General features: G+C 46.9%; 1 protein-coding gene across 1 annotated transcript; it reads right to left on the bottom strand.

The window, feature by feature from the left end:
* Positions 1 to 5,355: 5,355 nt before the first annotated feature.
* Positions 5,356 to 13,144, bottom strand: FLT3LG (fms related receptor tyrosine kinase 3 ligand). Its single transcript, XM_056864270.1, has 6 exons — positions 13,109 to 13,144; positions 12,172 to 12,282; positions 10,774 to 10,827; positions 8,561 to 8,713; positions 7,448 to 7,586; positions 5,356 to 5,543 (listed from the first exon to the last, which is right to left on the bottom strand). Exons 1-6 carry the CDS (start codon positions 13,142 to 13,144, stop codon positions 5,356 to 5,358), a joined length of 681 nt encoding a protein of 226 aa, XP_056720248.1.
* Positions 13,145 to 13,544: the final 400 nt, after the last annotated feature.

The raw sequence follows: 13,544 nt of genomic DNA, 5'->3' as shown, positions 1-13,544 counted from the left end.
CACCAGTTCCAAATCTAAATATGTGAAGGGTCGGTGGGTGGGTCTTAAAAATTATGCTTAAACAGAGGTGGTGTGATGTAATGCTTGGCCAGCGTGGTCTCCACCCCCCGCCCTCCATCTGACAGACTCAGCCCAAGGGGTCTGAATAGAATCCATTCAGCACACCATGAAGGAAACAGAAAAAGAACAGTAATGTATATTTACACCTAGGGATGGGGAATAAGGTACTTCAGAAAAGAGTCTATTTACAGGTATAACACAGTCTTGCTGGGCCCATTTACTCATAAGGTTACAGTTGGCAATGAAGAAGAAGAGTAGTAGTAGTAGTAGTAGTTAGTTTTTATATGCCAACTTTCTCTACCACTTACGGAAGACTCAAACCAGCTTACCATCACCTTCCCTTCCCCTCCCCACAACAGACACCCTGTGAGGCAGGTGGGGCCGAGACCTGGGACTAAGTCTGACACCTTCACCACTACACCATGCTGGCTCTCTCTCCAAGTTGGTTTGCCAACTTTTTAAAAAATTCACGGTGCTTCTGTGCTTTCACCAGCAGTCCTTTGGCAAGCAAAAATTAAGCGAAACTTCACCTGGTATATTTGTCCTGGACTGATGGTAAAACACAGGAGCAAGGCCACAACAAAGTTGTAATATTAGACACACACACTCACCGAGCATAATAATTACAATTCCATATTCTATTCCCTGGTTTTCCCACCCCCAATAACCATATATCCTGGGGTACCAGTGCCTCTACAGAACCCAGGTACTCCTACCCAATTCCCTCCTTGGTTTATCCCATAAGGGAGAGAGCGCCCACTAGAGGGGAACATCCCCATAACCTCCTCTTCACCCTTTGAACACATGAAGCTGCCTTATACTGAACCAGACCCTCGGTCCATCAAAGTCAATATTGTCTACTCAGACCGGCAGCGGCTCTGCAGGGTCTCAGGTAGAGGTCTTTCACATCACCTACTTGCCTAGTCCCTTTAACTGGAGATGCCGGAAGTTGAACCTGGGACCTTCTGCATGCCAAGCGGATGCTCTACCACTAAGCCATGGCCCCTCTTCATGGCTCTCCAGGGTCTCAGGCAGAAGTCTTTCACATCACCTACTTGCCTGGTCCCTTTAACTGGAGATGCCGGAGATTGGACCTGGCACCTTCTGCATGCCAAGCAGATGCTCTACCTCTAAGCCATGGTCCCTCTTCCTGGCTCTCCAGGGTCTCAGGCAGAGGTCTTTCACATCACCTACTTGCCTGGTCCCTTTAACTGGAGATGCCGGAGATTGAACCTGGCACCTTCTGCATGCCAAGCAGATGCTCTACCACTGAGCCACGGCCCCTCCCCTTCTCCCAAAGTGTTATACAGACTGTACAAGATGCTGTGCCCTACACAGCATCTCACCCTCGCCTCTTTGCACCCCTCCCTGCTGATCATTCTCCTCCCCCCGTTGCTCCTTACCACAGCTGGGGAGGGGGCTGGTGATCCGTCTCGGTGGAAGGCGAAGGGGGATCTGGAGAAGGCCAGTGGCAAAAGGGGAGCCGGCGGCAGCTTAGTACCCCCGTCACTCGACGACGTCAAAGTCCAAGTATGGGGGGGGGAGGAGGAGGTGGTCAAGAAAGATTAAGACCAGAGAAAGGAGCAGAGGAATGACATAGAAGAAATGAACATGAGGATAATACCCCTAACTGGGACTGATCAGACGGCTCTGTTTAATCAGTGGCCCAAAATGGGAAGTGGGTGTGAGGAGGGGGAGACGGTGGGTCAGGGTGGGCTCCTGTTTGGTTCGCAAAAGATGTGAGAGAGACACTTGGTCCTTCTGCCATTTCGCAAACGACGGCTCGGGGAATACTTCCAGACCATGCCATCTGTCCTGAGACGCTAGCATACAAATCACCCGCATCTTCCGTTGTCTCTGGATCTAAAGTCTAAATCCATTTAAAAAAAAATAGACTCCAAGGCGCAGTTAACTCCTACAGGTCTGACAGTCAAACAATTGGCAAGATGCCCCCCCAGATTTATTAATAGAAGTAAAATGAGTATTTGGGGAAGGGCTGTGGCTCAGTGGTAGAGCATCTGCTTGGCATGCAGAAGGTCCCAGGTTCAATCCCTGGCATCTCCAGTTAAAGGGACTAGGCAAGTAGGTGATGTGAAAGACCTCTGCCTGAGACCCTGGAGAGCTGCTGCCAGTCTGAGTAGACAATACCGACTTGGATGGACCAAGGGTCTGATTCAGTTTAAGGCAGCTTCATGTGTTCATGGGGGGGGGGGGCAGGAAGGGATGCATCAGGGTTTGGCTCTCATTGCCGTCTTTTACATGCCCATGGAAATGCGGATCGCCACTTTGATGGACCGAGGGTCTGATTCAGTATAAGGCAGCTTCATGTATTCATGCTCAACTGGTATAAAAGTGGGTAAGCTTTGGAGTGACACAGAGTTGTTCCCCAGATTGGAAAAGGCAGGAAGGGAAGGTGGTGGAGGACCAAAGGAGACAAGACAGAGGGATTGGTGTATATCCATTCACATCTCTACCCATTCACGCACAAAATGGATGGAATTTGGTGGGGTTTTTTTTGTTTTTTTTTAATAGAAATCAGATGTGCTGGTAAGGGCAGGAAAACCCCGTACCATCCTTTGCTTCTTATGTGATATTGTTTGAAGCATCTTAAAGCAATAGAAGACGGAGGGAGGGAGCAATGTTGAGCTCCCCTCACCTGTTTGCAGTACCCCCTTTATGTGTAAACAAGCAGACATGTGAATCCATAAATATGTATGGATTCCGCTTGTCATGTCCACTTTGGTCTTCCGGCCTCATCTACAATTGCATCAGAATGAGGCAGTGGAGTTCCGAGGTAGTATCTCGCGGTCTCATTTTTATCCCGCCCAAGGAGCTCAGGTGGCATAGATGGTTCTCCCTTCCCTATTTTGTCTTCACGATAACTCTGCAAGAGAGGCTAGGCTAAGAGAGAATGGGCTGGTTCCAGTCAGATTTCCCCTTCAGTGTGCACAGCACACATAGCTGCCTTATACTGAATCAGACCATTGGTCCATCACGGTCGGTATTGTCTACTCAAACTGGCAGCAGCTCTCCAGGGTCATAAGAACATAAGAAAGGCCCTGCTGGCTCAGACCAAGGCCCATCAAGTCCAGCAGTCTGTTCACACAGTGGCCGACCAGGTGCCTCTAGGAAGCCCCCAAACAAGACGACTGCAGCAGCATCATCCTGCCTGTCTTCCACAGCACCTAATATATTAGGCATGCTCCTCTGATCCTGGAGAGAATAGGCATGCATCATGACTAGTAGCCATTTTTACTAATAGCCACGGCTAGCCCTTTCCTCCATGAACATGTCCACTCCCCTCTTAAAGCCTTCCAAGTTGGCAGCCCTCGCCACATCCTGGGGCAGGGAGTCCCACAGTTTAACTATGCGTTGTGTGAAGAAATACTTATATTTAATCAGTTTTGAATCTCTCACCCTCCAGCTTCAGCAGAGGACCCCACGTTCTAGTATATACATAAATGACCTAAGTGGAACTGATACCAGAAGCAACCGTTCCAGAGGCGCGACTGGGTAAACCCAAGAAGCCCTTCGAGTAAGGCCACTTAAATAAGACATCCGCATCGGTCCTAAAATTGTTTTTATTTATACAAAATAAAAAATATATATTAAAAAAATCTGTCGCTGTCAGTATAAAAATTGTAATACAGCACCATCCTCTGACACAACATGGTACTGAAGCATCTGTGTCTCCCTTGTATATATTCTGCAAAGTCCTGTCTCTCCTCCGTTTCCCACTTCTCCAACCAGGTGTTTCAGCAGGAACATACGACCTTTTTCCCCTTGCTTTTTTGTTCTCATACCTTGCCATCATAAGGCCTTTTCGGTTTTCCTGTGCTGGTTGTCGGAGGTTCCCAATTTGTTTCAGCTTATATGACATTTTTTACACTGTTTTTTTTTTTTTTGAACAGTTCACAACATTTTTACACCGCTCAACACACACTCGACACCGCTCGACACATGCGCGGGGCAGAGTTCGGGCAGAAAGAAGTCGACCAAATTCTATTCGTCTGGTCAGCAAAAAATAAGAACGAGGACTGCAGATTTGTCCCGCGCGGGGAAAACCCGTGCCAGAAGGGGGGGATTTTTGAATCGAAACGGCGTCTTCACGGAATCTGGTGAAATCCCCCCACTTGAGGCCTGCAAATTCAACCCCGCAGGATGTGAAAACAGGAAGCATCTCACTGTGGAAGGCGCATAACCGGAAGGACACCGTCCTTTTCGCTTTGGGACAAGATCGTCCCCCCCAATTCGCTCATACTTGAGGCTGCAAAAGACAGGCAAGGAGGAAAGTGGGTTACGGAGCCCAAGGACAACTGGAGCCCTGTGTTGCAGAAAACAGGACTTTGGATCTCTGCAAGATCTCCCTGGTTATTTATTTATGTTAACTCCTTGTGCCCCACATATTTTTTTAAATTTCTTCATGCTGAACCATCATTCCAGAAGTCACTGTGAAGCCAGCGCACACCTGCTTTGCATTTCTTAAGAGTCTCCTCCTGCTACTGCTCATCAGCTTCCTTGGGAGACCCAGAATTCTCAAATTTTCCATATAATTTCTCCATACCATGCCAAGTTTTAGACAACTTGATTATGAAGAAGAGTTGATTTTTATACCCCGCTTTCTCTCTCTGTCTCTAAGGAGTTTCAAAGAGGCTTACAACCGCCTTCCCCTCCCTACAACGGACACCTTGCGAGGTAGGTGGTGCTGAGAGAGTTCGGAGAGAACTGTGACTAGTCCAAGGTCACCAAGCATGATTCATGTGGAGGAGTGGGGAAACCAACCCAGTTCACCAGATTAGCCTCTGCTGCTGTTGTGGAGGAGTAGGGAATCAAACCCGGTTCTCCAGATTAGAGTCCACCTCTGTTAACCACTGCACCACGCTGGCTCTCTTATGTCTCATTTTAGGTTACCTTTTCTCCCTGCCCCTTCACCACTTACTTTTTTTTTTTTTGCTCTTTGCTGTATTTCTTCTGCTTCTACATCTCTTATTGGATGTGGTGTGGTGGTGTAGTAAAGAGCGGTGGACTCTAAACTGGAGAACCAGGTTTGTTTCCCCACTCCTCCACATGAGCGGCAGACTCTAATCGGGAGAACTGGGTTTGATTCCCCACTCCTACATGAAGCCTGCTGGGTGACCTTGGGCTAGTCACAGTTCTCTCCAAACTCTCTCAGCCCCACCTACCTCACGAGATGTCTGTTGTGGGGAGAGGAAGGGAAGGTGATTGTAAGCCCGTTTGAAACTCCTTAAAGGTAGAGAAAATTGGGGTCTAAAAACCAACTGTTCTTCTTTTTCTTCATGTCAGACTTACCGGCAAGGGCTGGGCTGGGATCCGGCCTGAAAATTTCAAAACGCTGAAAAGGCAGATCAGGAAGGCAATTGGAATCAGAAGCCAGTGATGCCTTCGAAGGATGGTTGATTTGGATGTCTGGATGTTGTCCAGCATTTGTGAAGAGTACCCGGGGTATGGAGTGCTAAGAGAATCTGTAAAAAAAAGAGCAACTGGTTAGAGGAGGAGGAAGAGAGCCAGCCCCTTCGGGTAGCAAGAACAAGCAGTAGGCAATATTGAGATGATTGACGAAAAGGGTGGCGGTGGTGTGGGACGGTGGTTTTAAGAGGAGCTGGGAAATCCCGAGTTCAAATCCTACCCCAGCAACAAACTCACTAAATCAAGGCAGCCATTTATGGTCTCTGCTTCAGTTGCCCATTTGCCGATGAGACTGCTAACATCAGGAAGGAGCCAGAATACCCTGATTTGCCGAGTCTTATCAATGCTTGAAAACTACCGGTAAGCAAGGCAGGCCCTGCTTAGTACTTGGCTAGAGACCACCAAGGAAGCAAAAGCAAGAGGAAAATGGTTGCCACCGCTTACTTTCAGTCACCTGGTAAAGATCCTAGTGCTGTGGTGGCAGCTGCTGCCAAAGCAACGTTTTTTTAAAATCTGCACAGCCAATCAAATATCCAGCATGGTGTAGTGGTTAAGAGAGGTGGTTTGGAGCGGTGGACTCTGATCTGGAGAACCGGGCTGGATTCCCCGCTCCTGCACGTGAGCGGTGGAGGCTAGTCTGTTGAACTGGATTTGTTTCCCCACTCCTGCACACGAAGCCAGCTGGGTGATCTTGGGCTAGTCACAGCTCTCTCAGCCCCACCTACCTCACAGGGTGTCTGTTGTGGGGAGGGGAAGGGAAGGGATTGTAAGCTGGTTTGCCGGTTTAAGTGGTAGAGAAATCCGGCATAGAAAAACCAACTCTTCTTCTTCTTCAGTGACCAATCAAAAGCCTTGCTGGGCAAAAGCCCCATCTGTCCCCACCTTCTAAAAAAACATTTGGCGGGTGCCAGAAAAGGTGTTAGCAGACGCCAAGGTGCCCCCCTGCACTAAGCTATATCTGCCATTGACTGAAGATAACTGATATATAGATATTGTAGACAGATTTTTATCTTTGTTGCAAATGGGATCTTTATTTTTTAATAGGGGGAGAAAATAGGTTGTTAAGAAAAGATGATGCTTCTTGTTCAATCAATCAAATTCTATTTTGATACCATCTCAGCTCTGAATAAAAGTCTTTCTGTGTAAGCTGGTCTTTGACCGTAATAAATAAATAAATGATGATGATGATGATGATGAATGAAAGTCAAAGAAGTTAAAACAATAAAATAAAATAATAAAAGTTGATGGTTCTGGGAGGGATGATTTGAAGAAGAGGGGGAAAGATCTTGTAAGGGGAAAGGTTTTCGATCAGCCGTTTACGAATCCTACTAGACCGGAGGCAAAATTTGGCTACTTGAGTGGTTATCTCCTGAGGGGAGTCTGCTAAGAGAAGGGAAACTTTAGCTTCTTATCTCCCAGGAAAGGATGACAATATGGGGAGAATGTACTGCGATATTGATATTGTTGACAGGTTTTTATCTCCCCCCCCCCAAGATATTTTATTAATTTTTTAACAAGAAAAAAACCCACATACACACATTTACAATCACGCAGATTCTATTCCTTCAGGGAATAGAATAACATCCCATTTGCAACAAAGATAAAAATCTGCCTAAGAAGACAGGTTTTTTATCTTTGTTGCAAATGGGATGTTTATTTTTTTAATGGGGGGAGGAAATGGGTCATTAGGAAAAGATGACGCTCCTCGTTTAATCCGCTGCATTTTTTGACATTTGTTTTATATTAAAGCTTGGTAAAATAATAGTAGAAAAAAGGCAGCAGGGAAAAATTCACCTCTGTCCTCTTCCTAAAAATTCTGAAACATGGATGCGCAGCCGAATTGTCTTCATCGCTTGGCAGAACCAGCTCAGCATGGAGAGTCATGTCCACTGCAGAAAGTGACCACTCAGCCAACGGGCATCTGCATTCTACACTCCCACCCCCTGCCTGGGAATCTCACCTGGTTGGCACCGGATAGGGGTGCAACTACTGTAGTTGGTGGGAGGATGCGACATGTTGGCTTTCACTGCTTCAAATATGTCAGGAATTGAATCCAGGAACATAGAGATGTTTGCCCTCTCAAAATCCACGCAGTCACTCTGTGAGGCATAGAAGAAGAAGAAGAAGAAGAGTTGGTTTTTATATGCTGCTCATTTGGAGGAGTGCGGAATTAAACCCGGTTCACCAGATTAGAGTCCACCGCTCATGTGGAGGGGTGGGGAATTAAACCCGGGTCACCAGATTAGAGTCTGCCGCTCATGTGGAGGAGTGGGGAATTAAACCTGGGTCACCAGATTAGAGTCTGCCGCTCATGTGGAGGAGTGGGGAATTAAACCCGGGTCACCAGATTAGAGTCTGCCGCTCATGTGGAGGGGTGGGGAATTAAACCCGGGTCACCAGATTAGAGACCGCTGTTCATGTGGAGGAGTGGGGAATTAAACCTGGCTCACCAGATTAGAGTCCACCACTCTTAACCACTACACCACGCCCTTGTCTAAAAGACTAAACATTATACCAACCCAGGTTTCCTAAAAAATAAAGTGTGGATAACTGGGGAAGGCAATGGCAAACAACGCCATAAACATAGGCCTTTTATGCAGGGACATTTCCCTGTGGACCCCCCTGTTGACTGCTTCGGAGATTCCTTTTGATTATGCATGCCTTTCCCACCCATCAGAGGTCGCCTCGTTCTCCCTGTGCGTTTTGCCCACATTTTCCAGATTCCGGCTAAAACAGTATCTGGGAAAAGGGGCCAAAATGTGTGGGGAGAGCGAGGCGGCCTCTGGCGGGTGGAAAAGGCATGCATAATCAAAAGGAAGCCCTGAAGCAGTCGGCAGGGGTGACCGCGCAGAAACATCCCTGTATAAAAGGCTTTTGCCTACCAAGTAAACGTCATGAGGTGATGTCACCCCATGGGTCAGTAATGGCCCATGGCATGAATAGGGGACTACCTTTACCTTTACATAGATTCATATACAAATATTGCTATCTGCCCTAACCCTCAGGACAGGAGAGGCTACAAACACTACTGAAGACAACAGGAATCCCTTTTAAATATCAATTCATAACTTACTTCTATTGCACAGTTTTCAAACAGGTCATCTAAATTCATCCACGTTTCTAAGTCCGAGATGTTTTTACGCAGTTCAGACCCGGCCACCTGTAGCATGCGGCTCAGCTCCCGGGAGACGAAATGAAGTTGCCAAAAGTTGAAACAAAGTCCATCCTAGGGGAAACGGGGCCAGGGGATGTTAGAGAGAAATATGCAGGTAGGAAGAAAACGAGGCTGGGTGTGTTATAAACCTGTTTCTCAAACCAGGAGGTGGAAAAGTACAGGCCATCATAGCAGACTGCACCAAATTCTTCACTCTTTGCCAAACCTGAGCAGTCACCCTCTAGTGGTGCAAAGTGCTGTCAAGTCGCAGATGATTTATGGTGACCCCGTAGAGTTTTCAAGGCAAGAGACATTCAATTCAATTTCAATTTATTACAGACATTGACCAGCAAAGTAAACATTCAAGAAATTAACATTGATTAAAAAAGTAAAATCTAACAATATATCTGTGGCGCAGAGTGGTAAGCTGCGGTACTGTAGTCCAGGCTCTGCTCACGACCTGAGTTCGATCCCGACAGAAGTCGGTTTCAGGTAGCGGCTCAAGGTTGACTCAGCCTTCCCTCCTTCCGAGGTCGGTGAAATGAGGACCCAGCTCGCTGGGGGTAAAGGGAAGATGACTGGGGAAGGCACTAGCAAACCACCCCGTAAACAAAGTCTGCCTTGGAAACGTCGGGATGTGACGTCACCCCATGGGTCAGGAATGATATTCAAAAGAATTAAAATTTGATTAAAAGGTATAAAAATATAACAATATCTGTACATAAAAACATCAGTTAGAATAAAATGTTTACAATAAAATTAAATATTTACATTAATATTACCCATTCAGTTATACATTCCATTTCCCTTGTCAGAGTTAGACCAAGTACTTCTAAGCTTAATACCTAGCCTTGCATACTTGGCAACTTTATGAGTTGTCTCACTATTCCTGTCTGAAAGTGTTATCTTTATTTGGGTGGATCTTTGGCTAGTTGGAAGGCCAGCCAAAATGGGTCGTATCAGTTCTTGCCGAATTTTATTATAAATCCTGCAATCAAATAACATATGTTCTATTGTTTCTACACTACCATCCTGGCAAATGCACACACGTTCCTGAAAAGGGATCTTTTTATATTTGCCTTCTATCAGTGCCGATGGGAAAGCGTTGGGTCGCGTTGAGGTGAAAGCTCTCCTACATTCTGAATTACTTATATTAAGGAGGTAAGACATCGGCGATAATTTATTAAGATCAGAGACATCAATGGATTTTTAATAGCAAGACACATTCAGAGATGGTTTGCCATTGCCTGCTTCTGCGTAGGTATCCTGGTCTGGACTTCCTTGGTGGTCTCCCATCCAAGTACTAACCAGGGCTGACCCTGCTTAGCTTCCGAGATCTGACAAGATTGGCCTAGCCTGAGAAACAGAGCATAGTCACACACCACATTTCCGCTTTGGACAAACACAGGCTAGGCTCAACAGATATCACCAGGAAACTAGGGATTAATTAGTCTAACTGTGGTTGAACAACTCATGGAGTTGCCTTATACTGCATCAGATCACTGGTTCATTAAGGTACATGGAATCTGCTCGAAATGGCAGTGCTCACCAGGGTCTCAGACAGAGATCTTTCCCATCATGTACTATCCAAGATCCTTTACCTGGAGATGTTGGGGATTGAACCTGGGACCTTCTGTATGCAATGTGGATTCTCTACTGCTGAGCCCCCACCTGTGTGATTGTCGGAATGTGGCTTACTCCACTATTGTTAGTTTCAGGTGGGTAGACCTGTTAGTCAGAACAAAATTGGAGTCCCGCAGCACCTTAGAGCCCAACAAAATGGCAGCAAACTATGGTTTCCCCTCATATCTGAATGATGTAAGGTCGCCAGCTCTCAGCTAGCAACCCCTGGGGGCGGGGACGCTACAAACAGGCATTGCTGAGGCCATGATGTCACTTCCAGCTGCCTACCTGGAAGTGTTGTCACAGCATTATGCGACACTCTAGGAATTCTCCAAATCTCTATCGTAAAATCCATAGAGTTTCGAGAATTTTTGCTCCCACTGCTCCATCAAGCGGCAGTGCGAGCATGACAGGCAACCTGGATGATGCCCCTTTCAATAACATCAGAAATCTTTTTTTTTGTATGCCCAGCTATTTCACTAAATAACAGAATGTTTTTAATAACTTACTGATTTCAGGTTGGACGGCTGTGATACTGGGTAATCCAAGAGCATGAGTTCTTTCTGAAGAGAGACAGAGAGAGGCAGGTGAGGGTTGGATGGGGGGAGAGGAAGGAGTAATAAGTGGGAAAGGCCTGAGTGGGTGTATGTTTACATTTTGAAGTACAGAGTCTGAAGGTCCCTCTTACTCCTATACAAGTCAGACTTTTAAAACAATGCAACAAAAAATATACATAAGAGGAAGGAAAGTTACTGATGCCAAACAAAACAGAAAAGTTTTCACCCTCTGGCTGAAGACAGTGATTAGAGTTGCCAACCTCCAGGTGGTGGCTGGAGATCTCCCGCTATTGCAATAGATCTCCAGCCGATAGAGATCAGTTCACCAGGAGAAAATGGCTGCTTTGGCAATTGGACTCTATTGAGGTCCCTCCCCTCCCCAAACCCCGCTCTCCTTAGGCTCCGCCCCCAAATCTCCAGGTATTTCCCAACCAGGAACAGTGACAGAGGGGGACAAAAGAATCTCCCTGGGGTAGGGGGCCAGGTGTCCCATTATAATGGAAGACCTCCCAGCAGCATCCCCCTATTCTCTGCCGTCACTTCACAAACTAGCAGGGGGAAGGGGGGGCTTGCTGTCATCGCACTGACGCTTCTGGCACGGAACCAGAAGTGACATCATCGAGTAGGCGCGGAACTCTAGTATTCACCCAACGCTTGATGGGTAAACCACAGAGTTTGGGCTAAATCCTAGTGCGTTGCCCTGATGTTATGATGCCACTTCTGGGTTTGCGCCAGAAATGAAGTCATGCATCAGTGCAGGGCCAGCAAGCCTGTTCCTGCCCTCCCTTCTACAACCCTACCCTGGGAAGGGAATTCGATAATTTCCGTGCCATGATTGAGAATACCAGGAGAGTCAGCTAGTACCTGGAGGTTGGCAACCCTATGGTGGAGTCATGGATGTAGGGCCTCCAAAGATGACTGTAGTGGTTGGGTAGGCTTCTTTTTACTCTATAGCACTGGCTACACTAAATGATCTCCCTAATAGGAACTAGTAATGGATTGAGTGAAGTCAAATGAAGATATCATGTGGGCAACATAATTTCTTCAAGACAGAGCGGACACCAACCTTGCTTGTATCACTAAATCTGGAAGAACTATCAAGATTAATTTTTAAAAAGCATAGAAGGTTGTATTTTCAAGACAAGAGATAAGCAGACGTGGTTTGCCATGGCCTTCCTCTGTGTAGCAATCCTTCCTTGTTGGTCTCCCATCCAAGTACTAACCAGGGCCAACCCCACTTAGCTTCTGAGACCTGAGGAGATCAGGCTAGTCTTGGCTATATAAGTTTATGTTGAAACCTCAGAGGAAGCACTGTGAACATCTGTGTCAAGGGGGGTGGGATACACTCACCAGTTTTTTGATGTTGTTAGAAATACGAGTTGAAGGAAGAAGCTCGTGGGTAAAAATGCAGTTTTCGCCCAACCCTGAGTGGGGGAAACACAAGAGCAGCAGGAAGGAGACCTAAGAGAAGGGCACAGGCAGGTTTCTTTAAATCTCAAATGACCGAAAACTCATCAGCTGAGATCTGCTCCAAATTCACATGGGGTTGCCATCCTCCAGGGGACAGAGATCAATTCACCTGTAGAAAATGGCCACTTTGGAAGGTGGACGCTATGGCATTATGCTCCATTGAAGTCCCTCCCATTCCCAAACCCCGCCTTCCTTAGGCTCCACCCCAAAAATCTCCAGGTATTTCCCAACCTGGAGCTGGGAACCCTTCCCAGCAAGCATCCAATGCAAATGTTATTTGCTCTCGGCTTTGAGCAGTGGTGGTCTGTCTATCTAACTTACAGGGAAATTTCCCAGTGGGCAGAAGAAGAAGGAGAAGAGGAAGAAGAAGAGGAGGAAGAAGAGTTGGTTTTTATATGCCAACTTTCTCTACCACTTAAGGAAGAATCAAACTTGCTTACAATCACCTTCCCTTCCCCTCACCACAACAGATACCCTGTGAGGTAGGTGGGGCTGAGAGAGCTCGAAGAGAGCTGTGACTAGCCCAAGGTCACCCAGCTGGCTTCATGTGTTGGAGTGGGGAAACAAACCCGGTTCACCAGATTAGCATCCGCTGCTCCTGTGGCGGAGTGGGGAATCAAACCCGGTTCTCCAGATCAGACTCCACCGCTTGAAACCATTGCTCTCCACCACTACCCCATACTGGCTCTCAACTGAAAACACATTTCCACCTCTCTTTCTCTCTCCTCTTTTTCTCCCCAGTTTGGATGAACACCACCATCTTGGTTCGGAAGGCGTGATGCCCCTTCCCTGATTCAGCCAATCCTTTCTGACTTACCACAGAAATGTCTGGGATTCCATGATAGCGAATCATCTCCTTGCAGCTTGATAGGTGGCCAGCATGCTGAGGGGTACCCCTCTAAGAAGAGGGGGAGCTGGGGGGGGGAAATATAAAGCCAACTTAGAGAACCAAGCAGAGGAATATTCATCAGGAAAAGACGAAAAGCAGGCCCTTGGAACTCAGAAGATCCTCATAACCGCCTTATCTCTCTACCTCACTAACATCAATCACGCCGTCCTCAAATTCCTGACTTTGTTCCTAGCTAGATGAAGGCTGGAATCATACGTGCATTGAAAAAAGCACCTTAGGTATTATTTGGGATGATTCCCTGACCTGTATCACCATTCACACCATTCACACATTACCCTCATCAGAAAGGAAGTCAGCCCAGCTGATGGTTGTAGCAAAGTTGGAAGGCAACACACTAGGGCTG

This window comes from Euleptes europaea, chromosome 18 (assembly GCF_029931775.1).
Source record: "Euleptes europaea isolate rEulEur1 chromosome 18, rEulEur1.hap1, whole genome shotgun sequence".
NCBI lineage: Eukaryota > Metazoa > Chordata > Lepidosauria > Squamata > Sphaerodactylidae > Euleptes > Euleptes europaea.
This window is presented reverse-complemented; position numbering and strand designations above follow the sequence as displayed.